Source organism: Quercus lobata, chromosome 1, assembly GCF_001633185.2.
Source record: "Quercus lobata isolate SW786 chromosome 1, ValleyOak3.0 Primary Assembly, whole genome shotgun sequence".
Taxonomy (NCBI): domain Eukaryota; kingdom Viridiplantae; phylum Streptophyta; class Magnoliopsida; order Fagales; family Fagaceae; genus Quercus; species Quercus lobata.
In genome coordinates this window covers 17063588-17087764 of record NC_044904.1, presented here as the reverse complement: position 1 = coordinate 17087764, position 24177 = coordinate 17063588, and the positions used below count along the sequence as shown (strand labels likewise).

General features: G+C 37.3%; 1 protein-coding gene across 11 annotated transcripts in view; it reads right to left on the bottom strand.

The window, feature by feature from the left end:
• Nucleotides 1–23939, bottom strand: part of LOC115981402 (rho GTPase-activating protein 7) — a 29264-nt gene extending 5325 nt beyond the window's left edge. For 2 of the 11 annotated variants that reach the window (XM_031103541.1, XM_031103591.1), the window contains exons 1-19: nucleotides 23352–23901; nucleotides 21872–21908; nucleotides 19424–19500; nucleotides 17639–17709; nucleotides 17481–17559; nucleotides 17227–17365; nucleotides 16977–17096; nucleotides 15693–15770; nucleotides 15474–15529; nucleotides 15325–15394; nucleotides 13935–14022; nucleotides 11198–11441; nucleotides 10567–10788; nucleotides 9394–9747; nucleotides 9246–9295; nucleotides 8620–8680; nucleotides 8453–8536; nucleotides 1161–1292; nucleotides 922–1091 (exon numbers count right to left, since the gene is read on the bottom strand). In XM_031103541.1, the coding sequence (XP_030959401.1) occupies nucleotides 922–1091; nucleotides 1161–1292; nucleotides 8453–8536; nucleotides 8620–8680; nucleotides 9246–9295; nucleotides 9394–9747; nucleotides 10567–10788; nucleotides 11198–11441; nucleotides 13935–14022; nucleotides 15325–15394; nucleotides 15474–15529; nucleotides 15693–15770; nucleotides 16977–17096; nucleotides 17227–17365; nucleotides 17481–17559; nucleotides 17639–17709; nucleotides 19424–19500; nucleotides 21872–21908; nucleotides 23352–23402 (2183 nt within the window). In that variant the 5' untranslated portion in view covers nucleotides 23403–23901. Of the gene's footprint in view, nucleotides 1–921; nucleotides 1092–1160; nucleotides 1293–8452; nucleotides 8537–8619; nucleotides 8681–9245; nucleotides 9296–9393; nucleotides 9748–10566; nucleotides 10789–11197; nucleotides 11442–13934; nucleotides 14023–15324; nucleotides 15395–15473; nucleotides 15530–15692; nucleotides 15771–16976; nucleotides 17097–17226; nucleotides 17366–17480; nucleotides 17560–17638; nucleotides 17710–19423; nucleotides 19501–21871; nucleotides 21909–23351 lie in introns of those variants that run through there. The other 9 variants (XM_031103551.1, XM_031103555.1, XM_031103545.1 and 6 more) reach the window with 9 other exon arrangements.
• Nucleotides 23940–24177: the final 238 nt, after the last annotated feature.

Below are 24177 nucleotides of genomic sequence, written 5' to 3'. Positions count from 1 at the left end.
AAATTTTGAAATAAAATATTGCAGCAATTTCCATATTAAACTGAAATAGTACTAACATCCTTAATTTTCATAATGCACTATGTTGCTCCAGCATCACTCTATCAAAAGCACAGACATGGATATAAACCTACAAGCACAGATACATCAAACTAAACTAACAGAGATAGCCATATCGAGCATCAAAATCCGATATGGGTACTCTTGGATACAGAGGGATACGTCTTTAACTTTCTTTTTCTTCTCTCCCTCTCTTTCTATGAAACTAAAGGCTTCTTAATTGGTTTTATTATTAAAAGATATTTTACACCATTCAGCATTTGTTGTTTTTAAACTAAAAATTAGCATAGTATGAATTTAAGAATATTTATTTATAGAATCACTGATCAAGGTATTCATGTTGTGTCATATACCAAATTTTTTAGAATTAACATATTGCCATTTCTGTACCATATCACATATTTCTTTCCATTGTTAAGTTACACACACACCCAGTGGGTCTTGAACCCACAACCTCGCCCACCATCTTGCTTTTACAAAAGGGGGAGGTGCAATTTGAGCAAGAGCCCATTGACACCCGTACCATATCATACATGTTTCCTGTCTCCGTTTCAGTACACTTAGGCATACATAAATACACATATTGCTACAATGACATTGACAGATTAAGAGTTGACATTAGATAGAATTAGATCACATGTGGATCGCAAACAACCTTCATGATGTCAGGAAAAAAAGGTCCCTTGGTGCGCAACTTATAACATGGGTATATACATGCCAAGATATAGGGCAAATTGAAAACTCAAACCAGTAAGCTTGAGAAACAGCCCCTACGACATAAGTAAAAACAAGGCATGCAACTACTTATAACTTAACACCATAAGCTGACCATAGAAAAAAGATAACATGTTTTCTAAAACTCACTGTTGAGAATTATGGTTTTGGACATTTTGATAACGGTCACATGCATCAGAGAGGGAACCATAGTGATGCTGTCTCTGTTGATTAAGTTGATGGTGGAGTTCTGCAACTTTCTGCTTCAACCTGGCCACATCTGCTTCAGCAAGTGCAATCTCCTCTAGCTCAGCCCTTGTCTTCACATCAGTTTGAAGTCATAAGCATGTGTTATACAAGCATTTGAAATGAAAGGTAAAGAAAACTACCTTAAGATCTATACAAACCTTAGAATCCATGCCACGTGAACTGGAAAATTGTCCAGAAGACATGCTCAAACCAACTTCAAGTGCAGCTCTAAGGTCTCTTTCAGCTTGCAACTGCTCTTGCAATCTTGAAACCTATAGTCATTTAAAAGTCAGAAGACTCAAACAAAGTAGATGGTGCAATTAATCTATGGTATTAAATATGCTCCACATGAAAACAGGCAAGGTCGATATGGCTTCAACATATAAGTGCATGTGTGTTAAAAACAAAAAATAAAAATAATAGTTACTTATGTCATACATTGATGCTACAATTACTTTTCTTCAAAGGAATACTAAGGAAGGTCAAACTGAAAAATAAGCCAGATACTTAAATTGTAACAGATTCAAACACTAATGTATTAAGAGATAACTTATCTATCACAAATCTCAAATATCTTAACTTTGCACCACTCTTTACCTGTTCTAGAAGAACTCAGATCCAAGGCATAATACGATAAAAAAATTATAGAAATTTGTGCAGAATGCACTAGCATCTAACACACCAATATGCCAGAATGTTGAGCTTGATACAATTACAATCAATAATATGCTTCTTTTAAAAAGTAAAGTTCTTGTAGTTCAAATTGTTCAATTGTATCTAAGATTAATTGCACAGTTGTCTCAACACATTTTGGGGATTATAACTTAAAAGGTATTCTCAAATGACCATCAAATGAGGTAAATATAACACCATAGGAACCCATCACATTCAAAATGTCTAGAAAGATTGTAGCCCACACTCCTTTACCACAGACATAGAGACCTCACACTCTTTAACATTCCTGATGTCAAAAGTCAAATGGAAGAGTGCACCCAAGAATAATCAAAAAGCAAGAGAATTATACAGGTAGTAGGTATGGCCTTTCACCTATATTACTTTTTTTTTGATAAGTAAGAATGTTATATATACGAATGGCTACTCTATGCATAAAAAACATAGAGCAAACCCAGAAAGTACAAGGAGGAAACAACGAAAAAGCAAAAAAGAAAACCAAACCACAAATTAATTACAAAGAGAGAGAGAGATAATGAAAGAAGGGAGAGAATCACTAGTCGTGAGTCCCCAAGCCCGAGACCAATCAAAAAGAGTCCCACTAAAAGAAGCCAGCATCTGATCACCGGAGCTAATCAAATCCTCAAAAGTCCGCCGATTCCGTTCCTTCCAAATACACCAAAAGATGCACAACGGAACTAAATTCCATATCTGAGACGAGTGTTTCTCCAACCAATTCCACCAACCAAAAAGCAAGTCTGGGATCGAACTAGGTACAACCCAAGACACGCCAAAAGTTATAAAGACAAAGCTCCATAACCGATAAGCCATCTCACAATGAAGAAGTAAATGATCTACCGACTCTCCACTATGTCTACACATAATGCACCAGTCCACAAAATGCACCAGTCTCCTCAATCTTAGGTTATCACCCGTTAGGATCTTATTCCAAGCTACACACCAAACAAAAAAGGAGACTCGCCTAGGGGCCTTTACTTTCCAAATAGCTTTCCACGGAAAGACAATTGAAGGAGAATTCCTTAATTTGTTATAACATGACCGGATATCAAAATCCCCATTAACCTTCAACTTCCATCTCATCCGGTCTCCCACATCCATAGGAGGAATATTAGCTCCCAGCATACAAAGAAAATGTAGCCCTTCCTCCATCTCCCAATCATTAAATTCTCGAATAAAACGAACATCCCAAGTTCGTCTATTCTCCTCCCCTTGCCTTGACAAGGAGGCTTCAACAGATATCTCCTTATCAATAGCAATACCATACAACCTTGGGAAGGCCAAGTGAAAAGGTTGACCCCCACACCACCCATCCTGCCAAAACCTCACTCTATTCCCCAACCCAACAACAAATTGACAATTCTTACTAAAATCCTCCCAACCCATGCGAATGCCTCTCCACAAACCACACCCATGAACTCCCCTACCCAGTTTTGAGGTCCACCCCCCCCCACTCTTCCCCATATTTTGAACCACCACCCTCCTCCATAGTCGATCCTCTTCCTTCCCAAACCGCCACAACCATTTCCCCAATAAGGCCTTATTGAAAGTAGTAAGTTTCCTTATCCCCAAACCACCATTAGCTATAGGCACACAAACTTTGTCCCATCCTACCAAATGAATTCTGCTATCACCCCAAAGAAAATCCCTTTGTAGTTTTTCAATTCTATTAGCCACATGAGTAGGAATTGTGAATAGCGATAGAAAATAAGTAGGAAGACTAGATAATGTACTCTTGAGTAACATCAATCGACCCCCCTTAGACAAATACAGCTTCTTCCACCCAGCTAATCTCTGCTCAAATTTTTCCAGAATAGGATTCCAAATTGAAGGGGAATTATGTGAAGCCCCTAAAGGCATGCCAAGATAAGTCATAGGTAACTTACCGACTTTACAACCCAAAATTTCAGCAAGGGCATGCACATCATCAACCACCCCTATTGGAACCATTTCACTCTTATGCACATTAACCTTCAAACCTGTTACCGCCTGCAAACTAAGTAACAACAATCGAATGTGAAGGATTTGCTCCACATCCGCATCACAAAATAGGATAGTATCGTCTGCAAACAGTAGATGTGTAACACATTCCCCACCACCCCTCCTACCTTCAACTTTAAAGCCACGAATCAAACCGGCTTCCTCCACTCTTCTCAACATCCTACTAAACACCTCCATCATAATCAAAAACAGCATAGGAGATAGCGGATCCCCTTGTCTTAAACCTCTTGAACTACTAAAGAAATCAGCTGGAGACCCGTTAATCAAAACAGAGAACTGAACTGTGGATATACAAGTACGGATCCATTTACACCACTTCACTCCAAAGCCCATTCTATGCAACAAATTCAACAAAGTCTCCCAATTCACATGATCGTAGGCTTTCTCAATATCAAGTTTACAAATGACTCCAGAAACCCTACTCTTCCCTCAACTATCCACACACTCATTCGCAATAAGAACCGAGTCAAGAATTTGTCTCCCACCCACAAAGCTATTCTGAGACTCAGAGATCAACTGATCTAATACCACTTTCAATCGATTTGCCAAAACCTTAGACAAGATTTTATACACACTCCCCACCAAGCTAATAGGTCGGAAATCTCTAATATTAGAAGCATCATTCTTTTTAGGAATTAATGCAATGAAGGTAGCATTAAGGGATTTTTCAAACTTACAATGTTGAAAAAACTCTTCAAAGACCGCTAAGACGTCTTTCTCCACTACTCTCCAACAGAGATGATAAAAAGCCATAGTAAACCCATCCGGACCTGGAGCTTTGTCCCCTTCCAAATCACGTACAACTTGAAGTATCTCCTCCCTCTCAAACTTCCTTTCAAGCCAAACCCTCTCCACATCCCCAATACGATCAAATTCCAAACCCTCCACAAAAGGCCTCCAACTCTCAGTCTCCTTGTACAAAGTTTTATAAAATTGTACTACCTGATTAGACACCTCGGATTCCTCCTCAAAAACCACCCCATCCACCTCCAAACTCCTTAGATGATTAAACCTTCTATGAGAATTAGCCATTTTGTGAAAAAACTTGGTGTTATTATCCCCTTCCTTGATACATAACATCCTAGATTTTTGTCTCCAGGAAATTTCTTCCAAAGAAAGAAGATGTTCCACCTGGGACCTCAAAGCTACCCTATGGCCTTTCTCCCCATCAGTGAGACCAAAATCCCCCTCCTTGGCGTCTAATTTTTTTAGTTCCTCCAATAATTGTTTCTTCTGACGCTCTACATTACCAAACTCTCGGCGATTCCATTGCACAATATCCTCTTTCAGAGCCTTCAACTTTTTTGCAAGCACAAAACTAGGAGTACCCACAAAAGAATGCCGATTCCACCAGAACTGAACTCTATCCACAAATCCCTCCGTCTTCAACCACATATTTTCAAATCTGAACGGACTTTTCCCCCTTGCCATTCCCCCTACCTCCAAAAGAATTGGACTATGATCTGAGATAGGACGTGGTAAAATCCTTTGAAGAACACCAGGGAAATGGTCCTCCCAATCTGGAGTGACCAATGCTCTATCAATCCTAGACATCGCTGGTTGATCGGTGCCACTGGACCATGTGTATCTACCTCCGTCTAAAGGCAAATCTACTAAGTTAAGATCCTCAATAAATTCAGAGAATTTTTCCATAGCCAATGTCAAACGTGCCTCACCCCTACGCTCACTAGGAAAGCGAACAATATTAAAATCGCCAAAGCAACACCATGGTAACCTCCAATACTGCTGAATACCCACCAACTCATCCCACATGTGACCCCTCTCAACATTCTCATTTGGGCCATAAACCCCTGAGCATGTCCATATAAAACCGTCCCCCACCCCTTGCCACTTAACCGAAACTGAGTAAATGCCGACCATAACCTCTACCTTCTCCAAAACCCTTTTATCCCACGTAAGCAAGATACCACCAGCAGTCCGATCAGCCTCCAAAACAGCCCAATCCACATATGGACAACCCCACAAACTACAAACCAATTGTCTATTCATGCTAGCAATTTTCGTCTCTTGTAAACAAACAACATCGCACTTCCACTCCCGCAACAAATTCTTCACTACAAGTCGTTTTTGAGGATCATTTAAACCTCTAACATTCCACGAAATCATTTTTATCTTCATAGACACTAAACTATCCCCAACTAATGACACCAACACAAAACCACCCTTTATCTCCTCTCATAATTCACCGAACATATCAAGTTTTGCAACTCTCTACGTCCCTTGTTTTTGGACTTAGCCAGTTTTTTACTACCCATTTCTCTCCTGTGTAACACATTGGCTGCTTCCATCTCAGTTTCTAGCCTCTGTAAGAGAGCAATGCACAACTTCTCATGTCGATTCATTGACAACCCAACCAATTTACTGAACCCAGGAATTCTGTGCTTCACCCAACTAGAAATATCTAACTTATTCTCAATACTCAATACCTCAGTGGCCTCCTTCAATTCTTCCAAATTTGTTGACACACCCGGATCAATGATTTGCAGAGGTAAACAATCTGACACTTCATTTTCACCAAAACCCACAGAAAAATCAGCTGCATCCCTTGCAAGCACAATCTCCCTAGGAAAGCTTGAAAGCTCCTTACTAGAGAAAGTATTAACCTCCTGACCCGATACTCCGAAACCCATCGACCCAGCTCGCAGAAACTCCAGAAACTGATCGGAAAAAGGAGTTCCGATCCATCTCGGCACAAAATCGAGAATTACTAACCTCTTTGCTTCAGAAATCAACCCACCCGACAACTCAATATGACCCAACAAACTGTTCCGACCAGAACTGAGCCTGAAACCCAGCTTCGGAAGAATCCCGGTGCACCCCAGCTCTTCCACCGGCGAAACCCATCGCTGAGGAACATTCAAAACTGCTTCTGCCAGCTTTTGTACCGGATCCTCTGAGGGCAGCACCTTCGCCGGCTCCAGCGAGAGGCATGTCGGAGCTAAGGGTGGTGAACCCAGCTCACGAGTGGCCTTGACCACTTCCGCTACCGGTATCGGCAAGGTGGGATGCTGGGTGATCCAGCTCGGGCTCACCTGGACGCAAGACCCACTCCCGCCGTGGACTTCCGGTACCGATATGGGTGAGCTCGAGCTCAAGTCAGCCACCGGAGCCATCGCCGTCCTCCGTGTCGGTAGAAGATCAATCGCCGAGCTCGCAGGTGGCACACTAACACTTATACCATCTGATGTGGAGCTCGGGCCTGATGTGTTTGCCTGAGCCTTACCACCTTCCACAAATGGGCCTGTAGAACTTGGGCTGGGTTTATTATTGGACTGCTTGGAGCAAGCCCCTGCCTCAAAAGAAAAAGGGCTAGGCAGCAGTGGGCCTAAGCAGCTCTTATCAGCCTGGGTTTCAGAAAACCCATTGTTCATACCCTGAATGCCAACCTGGGCAGAAAGATCATCCCGTGCCACCCACTTTACAGCTTGCTTATCACTCCTAAAACGTTGCCAAGACACCCGCCTCTTGCCAAATTCATTTACTTCCACATTCAAACCTTTCCTTAACCAACTAGACCTCCTAACTTGACGCTCCCTACCAAAATCAACCTCTTTCAAATTCAAATTATTCAATCTGAATTTATTTTGTTCCGGGATTTTCTCCTTAACCTTAGCATCTACATTAATACCACGGTGACTCCCCTCCACCCCACCCCCGGCAATCGGAGTAGCCTTATTAGTCGGAACTTCAAAAGCCACCACCTGAATCCCATCTTCATCTCTCGGAGGCGGCATAGTGTTCTCCACTACTTGAATCTTCTCTGTCTCTTTAATGGAGGGCTGGAGCGCATGCTTCCGTCCCTGCATAGACGCTTTTACCGTATCAACAAAAGACCGAGAAGGGTGAACCTCTGAACCCAACTTAGACAATACAGCTTTTGGAACACCCAACGCATAAGGAGAAGGTTCAAGCATTCTCCTTAATTCAATACCAAAGGCCCTCCAACCTCCTTGTGCCTTGCCTGCAGGAATAATGATCGATCTTCTCATCCCGCCAACTTTTAACTCTGTTACTAACAAATATTGCCCAAACGAGTTAGAGCCCCGTTGCACTGTGTAAGCAGTGTCTCCTTCCCTGAGCGTGAAGAAGTGTTTGGGGTTAATCCCAATCACTGTGTGTTCCAAGCTTTGCATTAACCATCGTGCTGCACTCTTACCCATAAAAACTGATTGCATGAAATACTTTCCCCGTTCATAAATCCTAAGGGAAAAAAAGTTCCCCCCTTCCTCAACCACCAATTGAAACAACTTCGATTCAATAAAAAAACTGCGAAATCCACCCATAACAATCCAAGACAGACGTAAAAAATAACCGGGAACAATATTTCTGACTAATTTGAGGTAGTCGGGCCTCTAGAAATTCAAAAAATTGTTCAGCATATCGAGAAGTATCTCCTTTGTTTTAAGGGGTTTTTTTTTCACCTATATTACTTGTTTATTCTAAATTACAACTTGCATTAACACATAAGTGTAGGTGCACGGATTAAGAAATGAATACCATGAAATTACTTTAGGAGCTTTCTGTCAAAAAGTTGAGCATAATAAGATGGTTAGAAAATAACAAGAACATATAAGGCAGAATATCAGTGTTTATAGCATATGTACCAAAGAGCAAGAATATATTCAACATCAAGACAACAAATCCTGACATAATATGTGGAATACTTCTTATTTTATTTTATTAATAATATGTGAATATTTAATGGGCAAGGAGGAAATACATCTTGTTCAAGTGCCAGGCGCCGCTCATGCAAAGCCTGCTTTCTTCTCTCCAAGCTTGCTTGTAAAATTGCGTTTCCTCTAGCCTGTGAATATTGATGGTTAATCCTGTCAGTAAAAAACACAATTATGATTTAGAATACAATGGTTTCAGCAAAAGCAATGTTACCTCCTTTGCAATTCTGTGTTGCAAGTCATTTTTGGCAATCTCAAGCCTCTGAATAGTAAGCCTACAAACAATACACCAAATTAATTTTTTACACAAATGGGATTACCTGTATTGAGCAAATCACATTAAACAAAGAGCTTTTTATGTACAGTTGCCAAAGCTTTCTAAAAAATAAAATAAACAAGTCCGTGCAAAAATACTTTTAAAATATAAAACGGAATATAAATGACATTCAAGCCTTTATAGATGCCCAAAATTAAAACTAGAAGCCAATGATTATCTATTTTTTCCTAGTAACAACCAAATCCCAAAACAGTGTATTCCCAAGGTTTAAAGGTTCTGACGAAAGAAAAATCAAGTGAAAAAGTTAAAATCATAAAATGTGCATAGTGTCTATGTTTCCCTAATAACACGATGTTATTGACCATAGTGTCATTCTCATCACGTAAGTGAGACTGTGTGTGTGTGCGTGTGTGTGTGTGTGTGTGTGTGAGAGAGAGAGAGAGAGAGAATAATAATAATAATAAAGGTTCAACATTGACCAACATGGTTTCTCAAAAAAAAAAAAAAAAACATTGACCGACATGGATTAAGCAATGTGCTAATGCATATTATGAGTATCTTACTCTTCTTCTCCAGAAGAATCAACTGATTCCATTGAGGGTGTCTTTCTGGCCTGCATAACAATCAAAGCGTTGCACTTGAAGATACAAAACCGTAGAAAGTAGACTAGAACATCTCTTGATTATTAAAACAAAGCATATGGCAACTCACATTGTTCCGTCCCCAGAATGTTGCTCGCTTTGCATTAACATTGGACCCTGTAACTTTACCCACTGGCTTTCCAGCACCTGATTCAAAAGCAGGCATGGGCAAAGGATGTGCTGTATCCATTGCGGACAGGATCTCCCCCATTGATCGGTAAGACTCGCCAGCAGGTGAGACACTTGGAGTGTTGATTTCATTAATGGAGTTATCACTTACATTCTTCTGCTTGCCTTGTTCCTCGGACAGTTGACCATTAGGATCCCTTATCTGTTGATGATCAACACATAAATTTGAACTCTCAGCCAAAGCATGATTCTTTTTACTAGGGGATCCAACATCTGAATCATCACCCCCAAAGGCCTGTTAAGCGAACAGAATGAAAGCAAACATCAACAAATGTGGTCTACCATAATCAAAAAAATCTTACACATGTATACACGAGTGTGTGCCTAACATGGATGTGTACGTGTACTATGACTGGTTACACCTTATAACCTTCCACACGCCCAAATGACAACATCACTTCATAAAAAAAATTAGCTTAACTTAGAACTAAATCAGATGTCTAGAATGGTGAGATTTCATTTCTTTTCCAGGCACATCAACAAGGAGACAACTTTCAACTCAAATAGGATTATCAAACTTTTGACGCTTCCATCAATAGAAAAACTCTGGGAGATGCCTATTACAATGAACCTTTTCCCACTATAATTTAACAAAGAATTGTACTGAAAGTAAAATATTTGTTAAAAAGTTCTGTATTTTCATTTTCAGAAGGGAACTAAGATAGATGGCCAATATTTAAGGTTTGACTAGTTTTTATGAGAGCTCACTTAATTGTCAACAAGATAGCTCATTTAGATCAAAAGCATCAACATTAAAACCAAGATCAGCATTTGGAAGCAAAAGATAACATTTACAACACATCATGCAGGACAAGATAAACATAATTTGACATATCTACTATCTTAAACTTGAAGCAGCAATGGTAAGACCATTGAAGACATAACAGAACACAAGATTGCAATCAAATGTTTGTTAGATGTCTCTATGTGTATATACAAATGCATGCACGAATAAAGCAAATATCTAATGCATAAACATATTTAAAAATCTGGGCTTCTCTAATGAGTGTTGCCTGCATGTGTGATTGTAGAGAGAGAGAGAGAGAGAGAGCACCTTATAATCATAAAGATCACTCCCAGCAGAACCACTACTTTCACTCAACTTTCCACTGTGCACACGTTCCGGATCATCATCTGTTTCTGGATCAACTTCATTTTCTGCATCATGGTATCCATTGTCTTTCATATCTAGATTTTCATCATCAGTTGAATCTTCGGTCCCACTGTTTTCAATCCGAGAATCAGCTGAAATGGAGCATCTGTTAAGATTTTCTTCCTGCAACAACAGATCACAGTAGCTACACATTAACATTTAATTATGTTACAGTAGAGCACTTGCTTGAGAGTCCAACAATGACAAAGTCAACATAATTCTGAAAGTAAAATCAGAATTAGGTCTTCATCCTAGCATGTTACATGGACTGAGCAGTCTAAATTGAGGTACCCAAGTTGAGACAACACTCTGTCAAGCAAAAAGATCTAAAAACTAAGAGGGAAGGGGAGAGGACTCTAACACATTACTGTGACGTCAATAACTTATTAGGCTACATTGCTGAGTCCATGTAACATAATCTGCAATAAGGATAACCACAAACCAAATGTTTACCTTTGAAAAAGGTAAACACAGAAAGCGGTTTAAACTATACTCTTTTAATCAAAAAGCTGCTGGATGAAGAGTATCTTACATCAAAAATATTATCATACTCCTCCAAGAGAGTTGTAATAATTGCTTGAGCATTATTAGCAGCATTTGCAGCAGCAAGAAGTTGGGCTGAACTATCACCATTAATATCAAAGTCATCCTCCAACTCACACTCGCCAGCTAATAGAGGGCGTAGAAGCAAAGGCGCCATGCAAGCAGCAACAGCTGATGGAGTCATCCGGTTCTCATGAGCATGACAAGAGATAGTATGCATCATCTTCAGAATTCTGTGGAAAAATGTCATGAAGTTAGTAACTACAATCAAAATAAGAAAATATAGTCCTGCAACAAGCTTCACTGAAGAATCCCTAGCATCTTCAGTCTTCATTCACAAAATATGCATATTTTAATCATATTTATCTTACAACACTGACAAACATGAATGCCACCAAGCACGGATGCATTTGTTATTTTAATTTTACTAGAGCACATGATTAGGGTACACCCAAAGTAAATCACTTTTATTAAAGCCCATCATTCCACATTCAACTAATGAAACATAAGCATCAGTTTTTACTAAATGCTTATTTATCTTTGCCAATAAAATAGAGATTGTCTCAAGAAGAGAGTGCTCGAATAGTAAATTAGCTACAAGGTAGAGCACATAAATAGTTAGAACATAATCTTTATTGGAATTCTTAAAATAGTAACTCCAAGCTTATAATTAAGAAATTTCTGTTAAATAAGGCCTGTGTGGAAGAAGCTTAGATGCCCTTTCCAAACTATGTCTAAGGGAACGATGAACAATCCTTCTTTACATAGCCAATATTCTTCATATGATAATACAGTTGTCACAAAATATATTTGCACTGATTGCTATCGCTTCTGACGAATTACCAATTGTCCTAAAAACTTTTTTTTTTTTGAGATAAATGATAGAATTGTTCCAAAAACTTAAGCTATTAGAAAATTGTGAATTTAATCATTAAACCATAATTCTAACACTCCTCACATGTAGGCCTAAACTGCCCCTTAATAAGTAATGTCCAAAACATGAGATTTTTAACATTTTAAATGGGAGGTAGAGACAAAGATCGAACCTAGGATCTTCTACTCTAATTCCATTATAAATATACAAGTGTCCCAAAAATTTAAGCTATCAGGAACTGTTAGAAAATTGTGAATTTAATCATTTAACAATAATTCTAACACTCCTTCTCACATGTGGGCCCAAACTCCCTCTTAATAAGTGGGGCCCAACATAGGTGATTTTTTATATTTGAAATGGGAGGTAGAGTGGAGACTGAGATCAAACTTAAGACCTCCTATTCTGATACCATGATAAATTATCAACTGTCACAAGAGCTTAAGTTATTAGGAAATTGTGAATTTAATCATTAAACCATAATTCTAACAGCTTCTTTAATGAGTTAACAAAGAAATACCACATAATTCACCTTCAAGTAATAGTATCAGTATCAATGTCTTTACCTCCAAGGTTCCCCAGGTTGCTCCTAGCCCCATAAGATTAAAATATTTCAGCCCTTCTCATAATTTTGTTGCTTTAGGTCCTTCTTTCATATATTCATATAGATATTAACAAAAGAACAAGTCTCTGTAAAAAAAAAGGTCCTTCATTCTTTTATTCATTAACAAAGGAATTTGTAATTGCCAGCCTTAGACACATTTTTCACTTATCCAATCATTAGATTTTTTTTTTCTTTTCTTATCCCTTTTCTTATGATGTGGAACCTCACCAAGGCAGGGTCCTTTGGACTCACCCCTAAGGAGTAAACCATGGATACATGACCCCACCTGCTAGAACCATGTATCAAGTAATCTAGAGGAACTCCTAGTGGGGATCAAACCCAGTATGTCTGGGTCTACGGTACATCCCAAATCCAAGTTCTCAAAGAATTTTCCTTAAAGATTTAGATATAGGACACATGCTCAAACAGATGGATATCACTGCTGTTTCGCCTCAAATTTGATTAATCAGCGAAAGGCAGAAAATTTGTACATTGTATCCTTTTCCATTTTTAGCTCACAAAGGAGAGTGATCTTCCCACTGAGATAAGCATCAGTTGGTTTCAGTTTACTCCCATTTCGATATTGAAATTTTGAATTTGTTTCATGCTGGTTCTGATTTGTCTTCAGTGTTAGTATTTTTTTTATCACCCAGGAAGCGAGAAATTTGTACATCCTTGAGGACACAGATGGGTTGATATATACAAATCTAGAGAAAATACAGTCCATTTTCCTTTACAGCTTAAATGTCCAATAATACTCCAACTTCCTCCAATTAATCCCAGCCAGTTTGGTTTGGCAGCCTCTCTTGAGAAATATTTGAAGTTTAATGGAACCTTCCAGGATATTATTGGAATAATTTAATTTCTGTTTGTTAGTTGAATTCAAGTGTTATGGAACAGAGATCAATATGGACAGAGTCAGATGGTCTTGTGGGGGAGTTCTAAGGAAATTTAAATAAGAGAAAGATCCATTCTTTTGCCAAAAGCTGACAGAGACGACCTGGGAAATGCTTGGAATTTCCTTATCTTTGGAAAAGGGCTATAGAGAAAAATAAGCATTCCTTTATGTGATCCCCAAAAAAGCACAACTAAGCTCAAATTTGCTCCCGCAATAAGAAGCTATACAGGCACCAAATTACCCATAACCTTCACCCTTCCATGGTCAAGTTGATACAGCACTGGCAGGGGCGGGGCTATATGCCTTACAGACTCTCAAAAATAGACATCAAGTAAAAGAGAGAAAGGGATTACCTCTGTAATAAGCGCCGATTTGGTTCAGGAAATGACTCCAATATTGCTGCGCGCATTGCATTTATCCGAACTTCTTTCCGATCAATTTCTTATATAGTAGGAAAAGCAAGGCAACAGCATTAACTATTTAAGTATATATGTACAATCAAATCCACTATAAAAAAATATAAGCTGATAATTTCTATGCACCCAAATTTTATTAGAAAACAAAAATATATTGAAAAACAGAAAATCATTTGAACCAAACAGCTGAACATAATCCATAGTCTTTCTTTAATATATGTGTACCAGTTCCAATATCCTGTTGACAGAACATAAAGAACTTTACTATTCCATACAAAAGAGAAACTAACCCCAGAAATGGAGTACTGCATCACACACAGTAGTATACATAGGAATTGTTTCCTCCAAGGCATGAACATCAAGTTCAGTCAATGATCCAAGATGCATCTTTATTTAAACATGCAATCAGTTTATATCAACACACAACCTGACTGGAAAGTGGAAACCCATGTTCAATTAGAGCCAACGAAACAGAGCAACTAGCACTATGGAAGGATCCAGTCTCCAACATAGCATTCTCAAGAAAAGCAGAAGAAAGAATCCCAAATGCTAAAAAGTGACTTTGCCTTTGATTAACACATATCTTTATTTTTTTCCCGTGTGTTTTGGCTGTCTTTTATGAAGGCGGTACAAAAATATAAAATAAAAATTAGAGCTATAGTAGTAAAATAAATTTATTAAGAAAAAAAAGTAGCAATAATTGTGTACCAAACTACACCAGGAGGATTACAAACTCAAGTTCAAAGTATCTATAAAATCAAGAAAATGACAAGGAATACTGCCAAGGTTTGTCTTCCGTTCAAAGAAACATCTCAGCACAGTATTGTTTGGTGACAGGATGCTCAACCCCTTCAAACGCTTTGTTATCATGCTCACTAGATTGCCCACATAACACATAAACAGGACCACCTCCCATATTTTAGCACCTCTATGGCGGTGGAATTTACCTTCCATATCTTAGCGCCTCTATGACGATGGAATTTCCTTGCCAACAGTAAAGCATCTGAGACACAATCTTTCGCATAACTCAAGAGACTCCAAATAAGGCAAACACAAAGGACCTCTAAATATATTAACACTGTAAGTCTTTAGCTTTTGTCAACTTGCATCCTAAACTATCATCCTTTTTGCATGATTGATTCGTTCATTTTTTTTCACACCTAAAGTAAAGAGTCTAATGACTACAATCTGCTTTACAACCGTCTCCCAGATAAATGCTACAGACTTCTCAACAAAATAATGACAAATCATTACAACCATGAACCATCCCTTCTGAAAAAATATAATAGAAAGGACACAAAATAATAATAATAATAGTTGAACTTACTGTAAGCATCCAGCAATGCAGTGCAGCACGATGCTGGAACTGGAGAAGAGGGTAACTCCCTAAGGATATGCTGCAGATTAAACAGTTTCAATGAATCTTGAACTCTAAAATTTAATAGCCATGAAGGGCATTGAGTAGTCAGCAATTACCTTAACGCAGTCTCCAACAACATGAGCATCCTCATCAGGAGCAAATTCAGTCTTACCTAAATACGATAAGAAGATCATCAGGAAGGTAATAACCTCAATTAGAAAGGTATGTGTACAACCAGTTAACATAGACTCAAAACAAACTACACATTCAACAAAACTAAAATAACATCTATAATTTTTTCCTACTTCTAGTAATTGCTTGAGCAGAAAAGCTACCTTGTTCATACTCTTGAACCCTGTGGTCTACCTCCTCAACATCTGCAGACTGTCGTAAAATACCTTCAACATTAGTTCCTGTTGAATAAAACAAGGTCAATAAGCAAAAAGTGTTGGATCAGGAGGAAGACATTTTCTTGGCATTTTAATTTCTCTCCTTAATTGAATTTCCAAATTTGCTTTTCCACTATGGTTCTATGTAACACTTTGCACTGATGATATTCAAGATAAACTAAATTCACGAACATCAAAGTTGCAAAGTAACACGGGTAACCCTTTGCTAATGTTTGTTTGGGGTAGCTCAGTCAGTCATGTAGTATCATCCAGCTGGCATTCACTTCAAACAACAAGATTTTGTTTTTTCAGGGGTAAGTATATTGTAGAAATTTGTGATGGAGTGATAGAGAAAAGAGAATAGAGAATACATGATGATTTACATGGTTTAGCCTTGTGGCCTACATCCACGTTACAAGAGCCCAAAAAGTTACATTATCTCATACGCTTTTCCTGATAATACATTACAACGGAATCCATATTTATAATGGAGATTACAAACAAAAGTCAATGACCATTTGAATTCGAATTGCATATTGATTGCTTCAATCCCTTGATTTATTAACCAATCCTATTATTTTCTTTGGCAATCAATATCTTGATTTGGTCTTCAATGACATGAAAATGAATTATACTTTCTAACATATATTAATCAGCCAGATTTCATTTTTAAATATCCAAACTACTATCAAGTCATGAGTCATTCAAATACCATCTTCCTATGCTTTTATATTTTTTACAAAAATCATTAACAGGCAATCTTGATTTGGTCTTCAATGACATGAAAATGAATTATACTTTCTAACATATATTAATCAGCCAGATTTCATTTTTAAATATCCAAACTACTATCAAGTCATGAGTCATTCAAATACCATCTTCCTATGCTTTTATATTTTTTACAAAAATCATTAACAGGCAATCTGATATACGTACCAACAATGCAACCAAAAAGATGTGACACCTACCTAGTTCAACTAGCATGGGTGTCATTCAAAATGAAACAAAATAATTTACACACACACACGCATATATAAAACTTGAAAAGGGAATGAAATCAATCGAATCCGGGGAGAGAAATAACATAGATTGATGCCTAACAAAAAAATTGTTTATGAATAATAAAAATAGAAAAGGCTTAAGTTTACGACAAGGAAAAAAAGCACTTGGTGTAGAGTAACTAAAATAAATAAAATAAAAAAACAGACAAAAATTGATACCACAACTTACCGTACTTCTCAAGAAAACGAAGAGCTTTTTCAAGAAAGGATGGACCTCCATCAATATCTTCTAGTGCAAGCAAAATTGGTCTTCCAACAACCAAGGATTTAACCGGACGCTTATCCCTCCCTGGATAAAATACATGAATCTTGTAATATTAAACTATGTGTACACACGCACAATAAACATGTGCACAGACACGAAACTCAAAGAAGATTAACTGATATTATGAGAAAGATTTCTAATAAAAAGTACAAACATTGATTGAAGGACCCATCAATTGAATCATTAGTGTCACCCCGAAAAATCCCATTTACAATAAGGGCAGCACTTGGTGCTTGTGCAAGGGCGTGCTCTAGGGCTGTCTTCCACTCGTACAAATCCTCAGATGTCTCAGCCTGGCATTTGGAAAATGAACATTTTTTACAGGAATGTGAGACACAATGATACATAAATATTTTCCTTCCACTATGGAAGAAACTAGCAGTTATAATAAACTAGTAAATGAAGCACCTTTAGAGTAAAGGCTCGCCCATCACGCCCATCTGGAAACAATACAGTCAACAATTTTTTATCTTCCCTAACCACAACACTGCAAGGCAAACAATTACATCTATAAGCTACATGGTTGATAATACTTCTACAAAAATAATAGCAGTGATCATGCATACCTCCCAGAATTGTTTAAGTCAATGCCTCCCAAAGTCAGATTTACTTCACCACCTCTTTGCGGAAGTGCACTCTACATGACAAAAAATAAGATGTATTTGTTTCAATTAACTTATTTAAAAATTATTACTGTCCCAAAAATTGTGTATAAAAAGCTGGAAATACCATATAACTAAACACAATTTTATTGCCTAACAAATCATCTCTCATTACCCATTATGTGTTGTTCATTAAGTGGATAACGAAACCAATTCTTAACATCTTTCACACTCAAGGTTTGATAAAGGACAAAACTAGCAGCACTAACCACTAATAAAGACTAGCATTTAGAAAGGACAAAAAGAAGAGCATAAAGTTTTTAATTTCTTTGCATGCAATGAGAGAAGAGAAAGGAAGATCTCCTCACTGTTCAGCTTTATATTTGGTCCTCACCTCTTATCATATGAAGAGATGAAAAGCAGTTAGATAAAGTCACACTTTATGCTTTCTCTTGTTCTTAAATTAAACTACATTTCTAAATCCCTTCTCACAACAAGTTAGAAAATTAGTTTAATAATGCTTTGCAGAGTGCCTCCCAAAAAAACCTATTGGATTATCCCGGAATTAAATAAGAAGTCCATACAAACAAATGATGTTCCCACTGTGAAAGCTGAGACGGGGATGAAAGGGGTTCCTTATATCATGAAGGAAAACCAAATTTGATTGCCCAGAAAAAGGGTTGTAACCAGTAATGGAAGAATATATGCAACTCAACAGCTAGAGCATTGGTAATTGGAGGACTGATGTTGATACCACAATTTAAAGCTGCAGAGGGATCCCTTTTGGCAGGGAAAAATTTGAGTTTCAACAACAATTGACAAAGTAGAATATTGCATCTTCTTTTGACAAGCTCAGAAAACATAGGCCTGGGCATATTCTAAGCTTTAGAGGACTTAAAGCTTTGAACGATATATATAGGTGTGAATCTCTTAATCTAAAAATAAGTCTCAAAGTTGGCAGCAAAGATGAAAGAGAAAGCATAGAGGACATTCAAAATGAAGTGCAGTGTTTCTTTGCAGTCAATCTACATTGCAGAACCCAGTGGAGAGGCAACAACAGATTATGCCTCCTTTCTAGAAGGGGCTTCTGTTTGCAGCAGGCACTAGAGGGTACGAGAGATGGTCCCCATCACTATTTATATGTAACCTGCACAGCAGCGATACTTGCAAGGTTTGACCATAGGTGCAATATTAAACTGCAGCCATTAGAAAATTGATTTGATCTTCTACAGCCAGTTTAACTAAATGAGGTCCTACTACATGTCCTTTGTGGGGGAGGGAAGATCAGAGGAACTGTCAAGCACGTCTCTCTTTGTCCGGTTGGCAACATGTATAAGCTTATGGTAGTTTTTCAAATCAAAATTAAGATTTATGATACTCATTCAGAAAAAAAAGGCAGACATGCCTTTGAATGAATGGCTTTGGGCACAACTTACATTCAAGGACTTGATGTGTTTATGGGATTCAGCAATTCATGCCAAGTATGCCACTTTGCTACATTTCCAATAATGCATTCCTAGTAATGCAAAAAGGATACACAATCCACCAATAATAAAATACTCATGCCAAAAAAAAAAATTTGATAGATACCAATAATAAAATACTCATGCAACAAATTGCAGCTAGAAGCATCCTCCAATAATTTAGAACAATTAAAAAATAAATAAAATTAAGAGTTGGCAAAGTAGATAAACATATGAACGTAATCCAAAGCAAAAAGAGAGATAGAGGTTATCTACTACTACTAACAGGATCATTTTTGAAGAAAACTAGGGAAGTGCGTGTGAGGATAAACCACCGCTTCTTCCAAGATTTCCAGCCTATTCCTGCAGAAGTTCAATAAAGCATAGCATAAGCAATACCAAACAACTTTTACGTAAAAGTAAAAAAACGAGCATAATACAGTTATTTGTAAAAAGAACTTCATACAACGGGAAAACTCCAACTGCAACAATGAAGAAACCTTGCATGAACTATTTTATAAGAAGATGGAGCCAATGGGTGAAACAATGTGATTGTTTAGGACTAATTTGTAGTCCAAAACAACCCCAACACTAATTGAAAGATTAAACATTGATGGGAGACAATAAATGAATAAATTCACCATTTCTTAAAAACTTAAACTTTTAGGAGAATAATTTATCATGGTATCAAAGTAGGTGGTCCTAAAATTGAACCTTGTCTTCTCTCTAACTCCCATTTAAGAACTTAAAAATCTCAAGTGTTGGGCCACTTATTATGGGGGAGTATGGGCCCACACGAGGGAGTGTTAAAATATTAATTATGATTAAATTCTCCATTTCCTAACAACTTAATTTTTTTGGAAAATTGGTAAGCTATCACCGAGCAAAAGTAGCTTGTTTACTAATTACGATCTCATAAAAATCGGGGAGGCCATTTCTAAGAGGTTCATCACCACACTACACATCATCTAAAACTCAATACAATTTCGATCCCTTGAATAAGATTTTTTTTTTTTGATAAGTAACTTAAAAGTATATTGAAAAAAACACAGCCCCGTACATAGGAAATGTACTAAAAAGGCAAAGACATCAAAAAATCAAAGTACAATGCTCAAGCAACCCAGAAAGGGAAATACAAGAAAGAGAAGGTAAAACCAAACACCATTCGAGAAGAGTAGAAAAGAAAAAAGACTTAAACTCAAGAATGGACCGTTCACGATCCTCAAAGCTTCTCGAATTCCATTCCCGCCAGATACACCACATCAAACAGTGTGGCACAATCCTCCAAACAACTATATTACGATGCCGCCTGAAATTGCAAGACCAGCAATCCAACAAATCCACTACCCTTTGCGGCATCACCCAACAAATACCAAACAAACAAAAGATCATACTCCATATCTCAGATGCAATAGGATAGTGAAGGAGGAGATGATCTACAGATTCCCCACACCCTTTGCACATATATCCCATCATCTTCTAATATACTTCCACAGAGTCACCCTCATCCTCTAATATACTTCCTCATAGTCACCTTGTAAGACCCCTAGCCTCAGTTGAACACCAATAACCTTCCCCTTCCCCATATTTAGCCCCCACAACCTTTTCTCCAAAGAGAATCCCTCTCAGTAGCATAATGCCAAAGCAGCTTCCCTTAAAGAGCTTGGTTAAAGATAACTAGCTCCAGGATCCCTAAACCTCCAAATTTGATAGGGAAGCAAACCACGTTCCACAAAACTACGTGGCATGACCGAAAGAACCTCAAATAGTGAACACACCATGTTCCACAACTCTTGAGCTATTGTGCAATGTAGGAGTAAATGGTCAGTGGTCTCCCTATTCCTCTTACACATGCAACACCAATCCACCACTGCCACCTTTCACCTCCCTAAATTATCAATGGTTAAAATTTTCCCCAAAGCCACTGTCCAAATAAAGAAACTAACCTTTATAGGCACTTTTGGTTTCCACAACGGTTTCCACGGAAACGAATCAAGGTTTGGGGGTTGTAAGGCCCTATAATAAGAACGAACATCAAAAACACCCCTAGGAGAGAGTTTCCAATACATTTTATCCACCCCACTCCTTCTCCAAGATCCAAAATATAAAAGGTCCATGAAGGATGCAAATGATTCTAACTCCCAATCTTGAACCAGTCTAGTAAATCTGATATTCTAACCTCTTCTTAAGATAGTAGATTCCAACCCATCAAAGATATTCGAATTTTTATTTTTTCCACACAATCCATGCAGCAACAAAGAAAATTAATTCCTTCATTAAAATTTCAACAGTTCTGTAATGTTTTTTAATATTCCTACTACTTTTTTCTACTAGCGAGTTACAAATGAACCCAATGAGTCTCGAATTCATGATCTTGTCCTCCACCTAGTTCTTATGAAGAGAAGAAATACAATTTGAGCTAGAGCTCATGAGCGATTCCAACTACTGAAAACAACAAATTTCTCAAAAGCTACCAAAAATATTTTAGGAAAAAAAAAATACTCTAATATACTTTTACCACATAATCATAAAAATACTTCCAATCCATGTGCTTCTTTTTCCCTATTACTTTTTTTATTTAATAATCCTTTATGAATACTTCTACTCCATTATCATACAAAAGCCATGTAATTAAAAGTATATGTGATAACAATCACAACAAATATATATGCTGGAGAACCTGAACAAATAAAATTAATAAAAGAAAAAGCAAAAAAAATATTTCTTTACCGACCTTTTGAAGATATGAAAAGAGGGCCACTCTTGAAAACCTGTCAAAACATCTGATGTGTTAGAAACCATGAACAATCACTGCCTACCTAGTGCTGAATGAAACTAAATTTAGCATTACAAAGGGGATGGAAAAAATTTTACATGCTTAGAGGACCTATTATGATTTAATTAGTTAACGAAGCATGCATTACCAAACCCATCAATAAAATCCAAATAATTAAAAGTTAAGCTAGAATGATTTAGGGAATTATTAAATTAACTGCCATTTGAAAAGCAAAGGAAAACCTTCATATAAAAGTTAGTTGTTTTTCAAAAGATATCCTACTACATAAGCCAAATAGTTTGGGGTTGGACAGGTTCAGTTAATGATGTTAAAAGCTTACAGAAAACAGTTTGAGAGCTTAATGAGATACCTGGTTTTTAAATGAATTAAGAATGGCCTACATGTTTGAGGCATTTAATACTCAGAGCTCAGTATAGTACCCATTGGGATATGGTGAACAAAAACAATAACCTAAGTAACTTTGAAATTCTAGCAAAGTGTGCAAAAACCCAAATAACTTTTTGAAATCCAACAATATCAAATTTGTATTCACTGGAGTCCCCTCTAAATCCTCATTACTTCTATTTTCTAAATTTCAACTGGAAAATTGTTTTCCCAAGTCACTGAAAAACGTAACAAGCAGCAAAACAACTTTGTGCTGAATAAACGATGAGGTCACACCTATGTATGTGCATGAACAGTGAACACAGACAGAGGCAAACACACATTCACACAACACAGACAGATGTTAGCAGTTCTCTTATGAAAAATTGTTTTTATTTTTTTATTTTTTTTTTTGTCCAAATGACAAATTAATTGAAAACCACAGATTTTGGACCCAACTTTTGTTCCCAATAAGGCTCATCACATCTTGATGCCTATTTTTAGTATGAAGCATAACAAATTTTCTCACATATTATTAGGAAGCTAATACCAATCCTAGCTAGTAAAGCCCCTTGGTGCCACACTAGAAACCTCAAACTCAACATTCATTCCTAAAAATTCTCCGCACCAACATTGTAAGACCCGCGAGTCATATCATCCACATCAGTCCCATAAAAATCAGTTAATAACAATACAATCCAATTAAAAATAAAATAAAATAACACTACAGAAATATTACATTAATAAACACAATATCAAAAATATATTATCAAATTTAGCAAGAAGAAAGTCATCGAACTTTCAAAATTTCCTAAAATTTTTCATTAACATGGATCCAATAAAACACTAAATCCACAACTTTAACTAAGCCTAACATCAACAATTTAATTTAACAAGGGCCCAGTTTGGACTTCAATCTTCAATTACTTTCTTTTCTTAGTTTCTCACAGCAAACGACCAATTTAAGTAAATACATTTCCTAAATAAAAACTAAACTTTTCCTTCCAATTCTAAAAAATTTCTCGGTAGCCAAACAGGAAAAAGGTCAAAATACCGTGTTAAGCCCAGGGCGGGGCCGCTCGAAAGCCGCTACAGGAGCCGACATTTTCGCCGCCGATTATCGCCGGAGCTACATTCTTCACTCAGCATTCGAAGCAATCGAACAACCCCATTGAATCAGATCGGCCGAGTGAGAGAATCGCCGCGATCTGAAGCGAAAGCGAGCGAGCGAGCAAGTAAGTTAAACTTTTTATTTTTCTAGGGTTTGCGATTTCGATACCTGATAAAGACTCACCAACAACCAAACTGAACAGGTACAAAACTTTCTCTCTTTACTTCAAATTTTTTTTTTTGTATATATATATAAAACAATATTATAAATTCTCTATATTTCACTGGTTTTGCTTTTCCCAGAAGGAAGAAGAGAAAGTAAAAAAAAAAAATGAAAAAATTTTGGGTATAGATTAGGTGGAGAAAGAAATGACAAAAGCAATAGTAGTTGAAATTTGGGGCTGATGAGGGGTTTTTGCTTTTCACCTACTCTGTGAAAATGGGTTATGCTGAGAGTGTTGTTGCCTGTAGGAGTAGTAGTAGTAGTAGTAGTAGTGTGTGTGAGAAGGAGAGAGAGGTTTTGGTCTTGTACAGTCCAAGTTCTAGTCCTACTGTGGTAATTCTCCAACCATGAAGTGCCACGTAGGCAATGTCACAAGTTTCAGAGCTCTTAAATTTTCTTGTTTGTTTTAGAGGGAATATTAGCACTTTGAAATGGAGGAGAGAATCTAGAGTTTTCTTTTCATGGGAATGTAAAAACAAAATCATTTTCAAAATCTTGTACTTATTTTAATTAAGACAAAAGGGCATTTCATTAATTTTCTATAAGA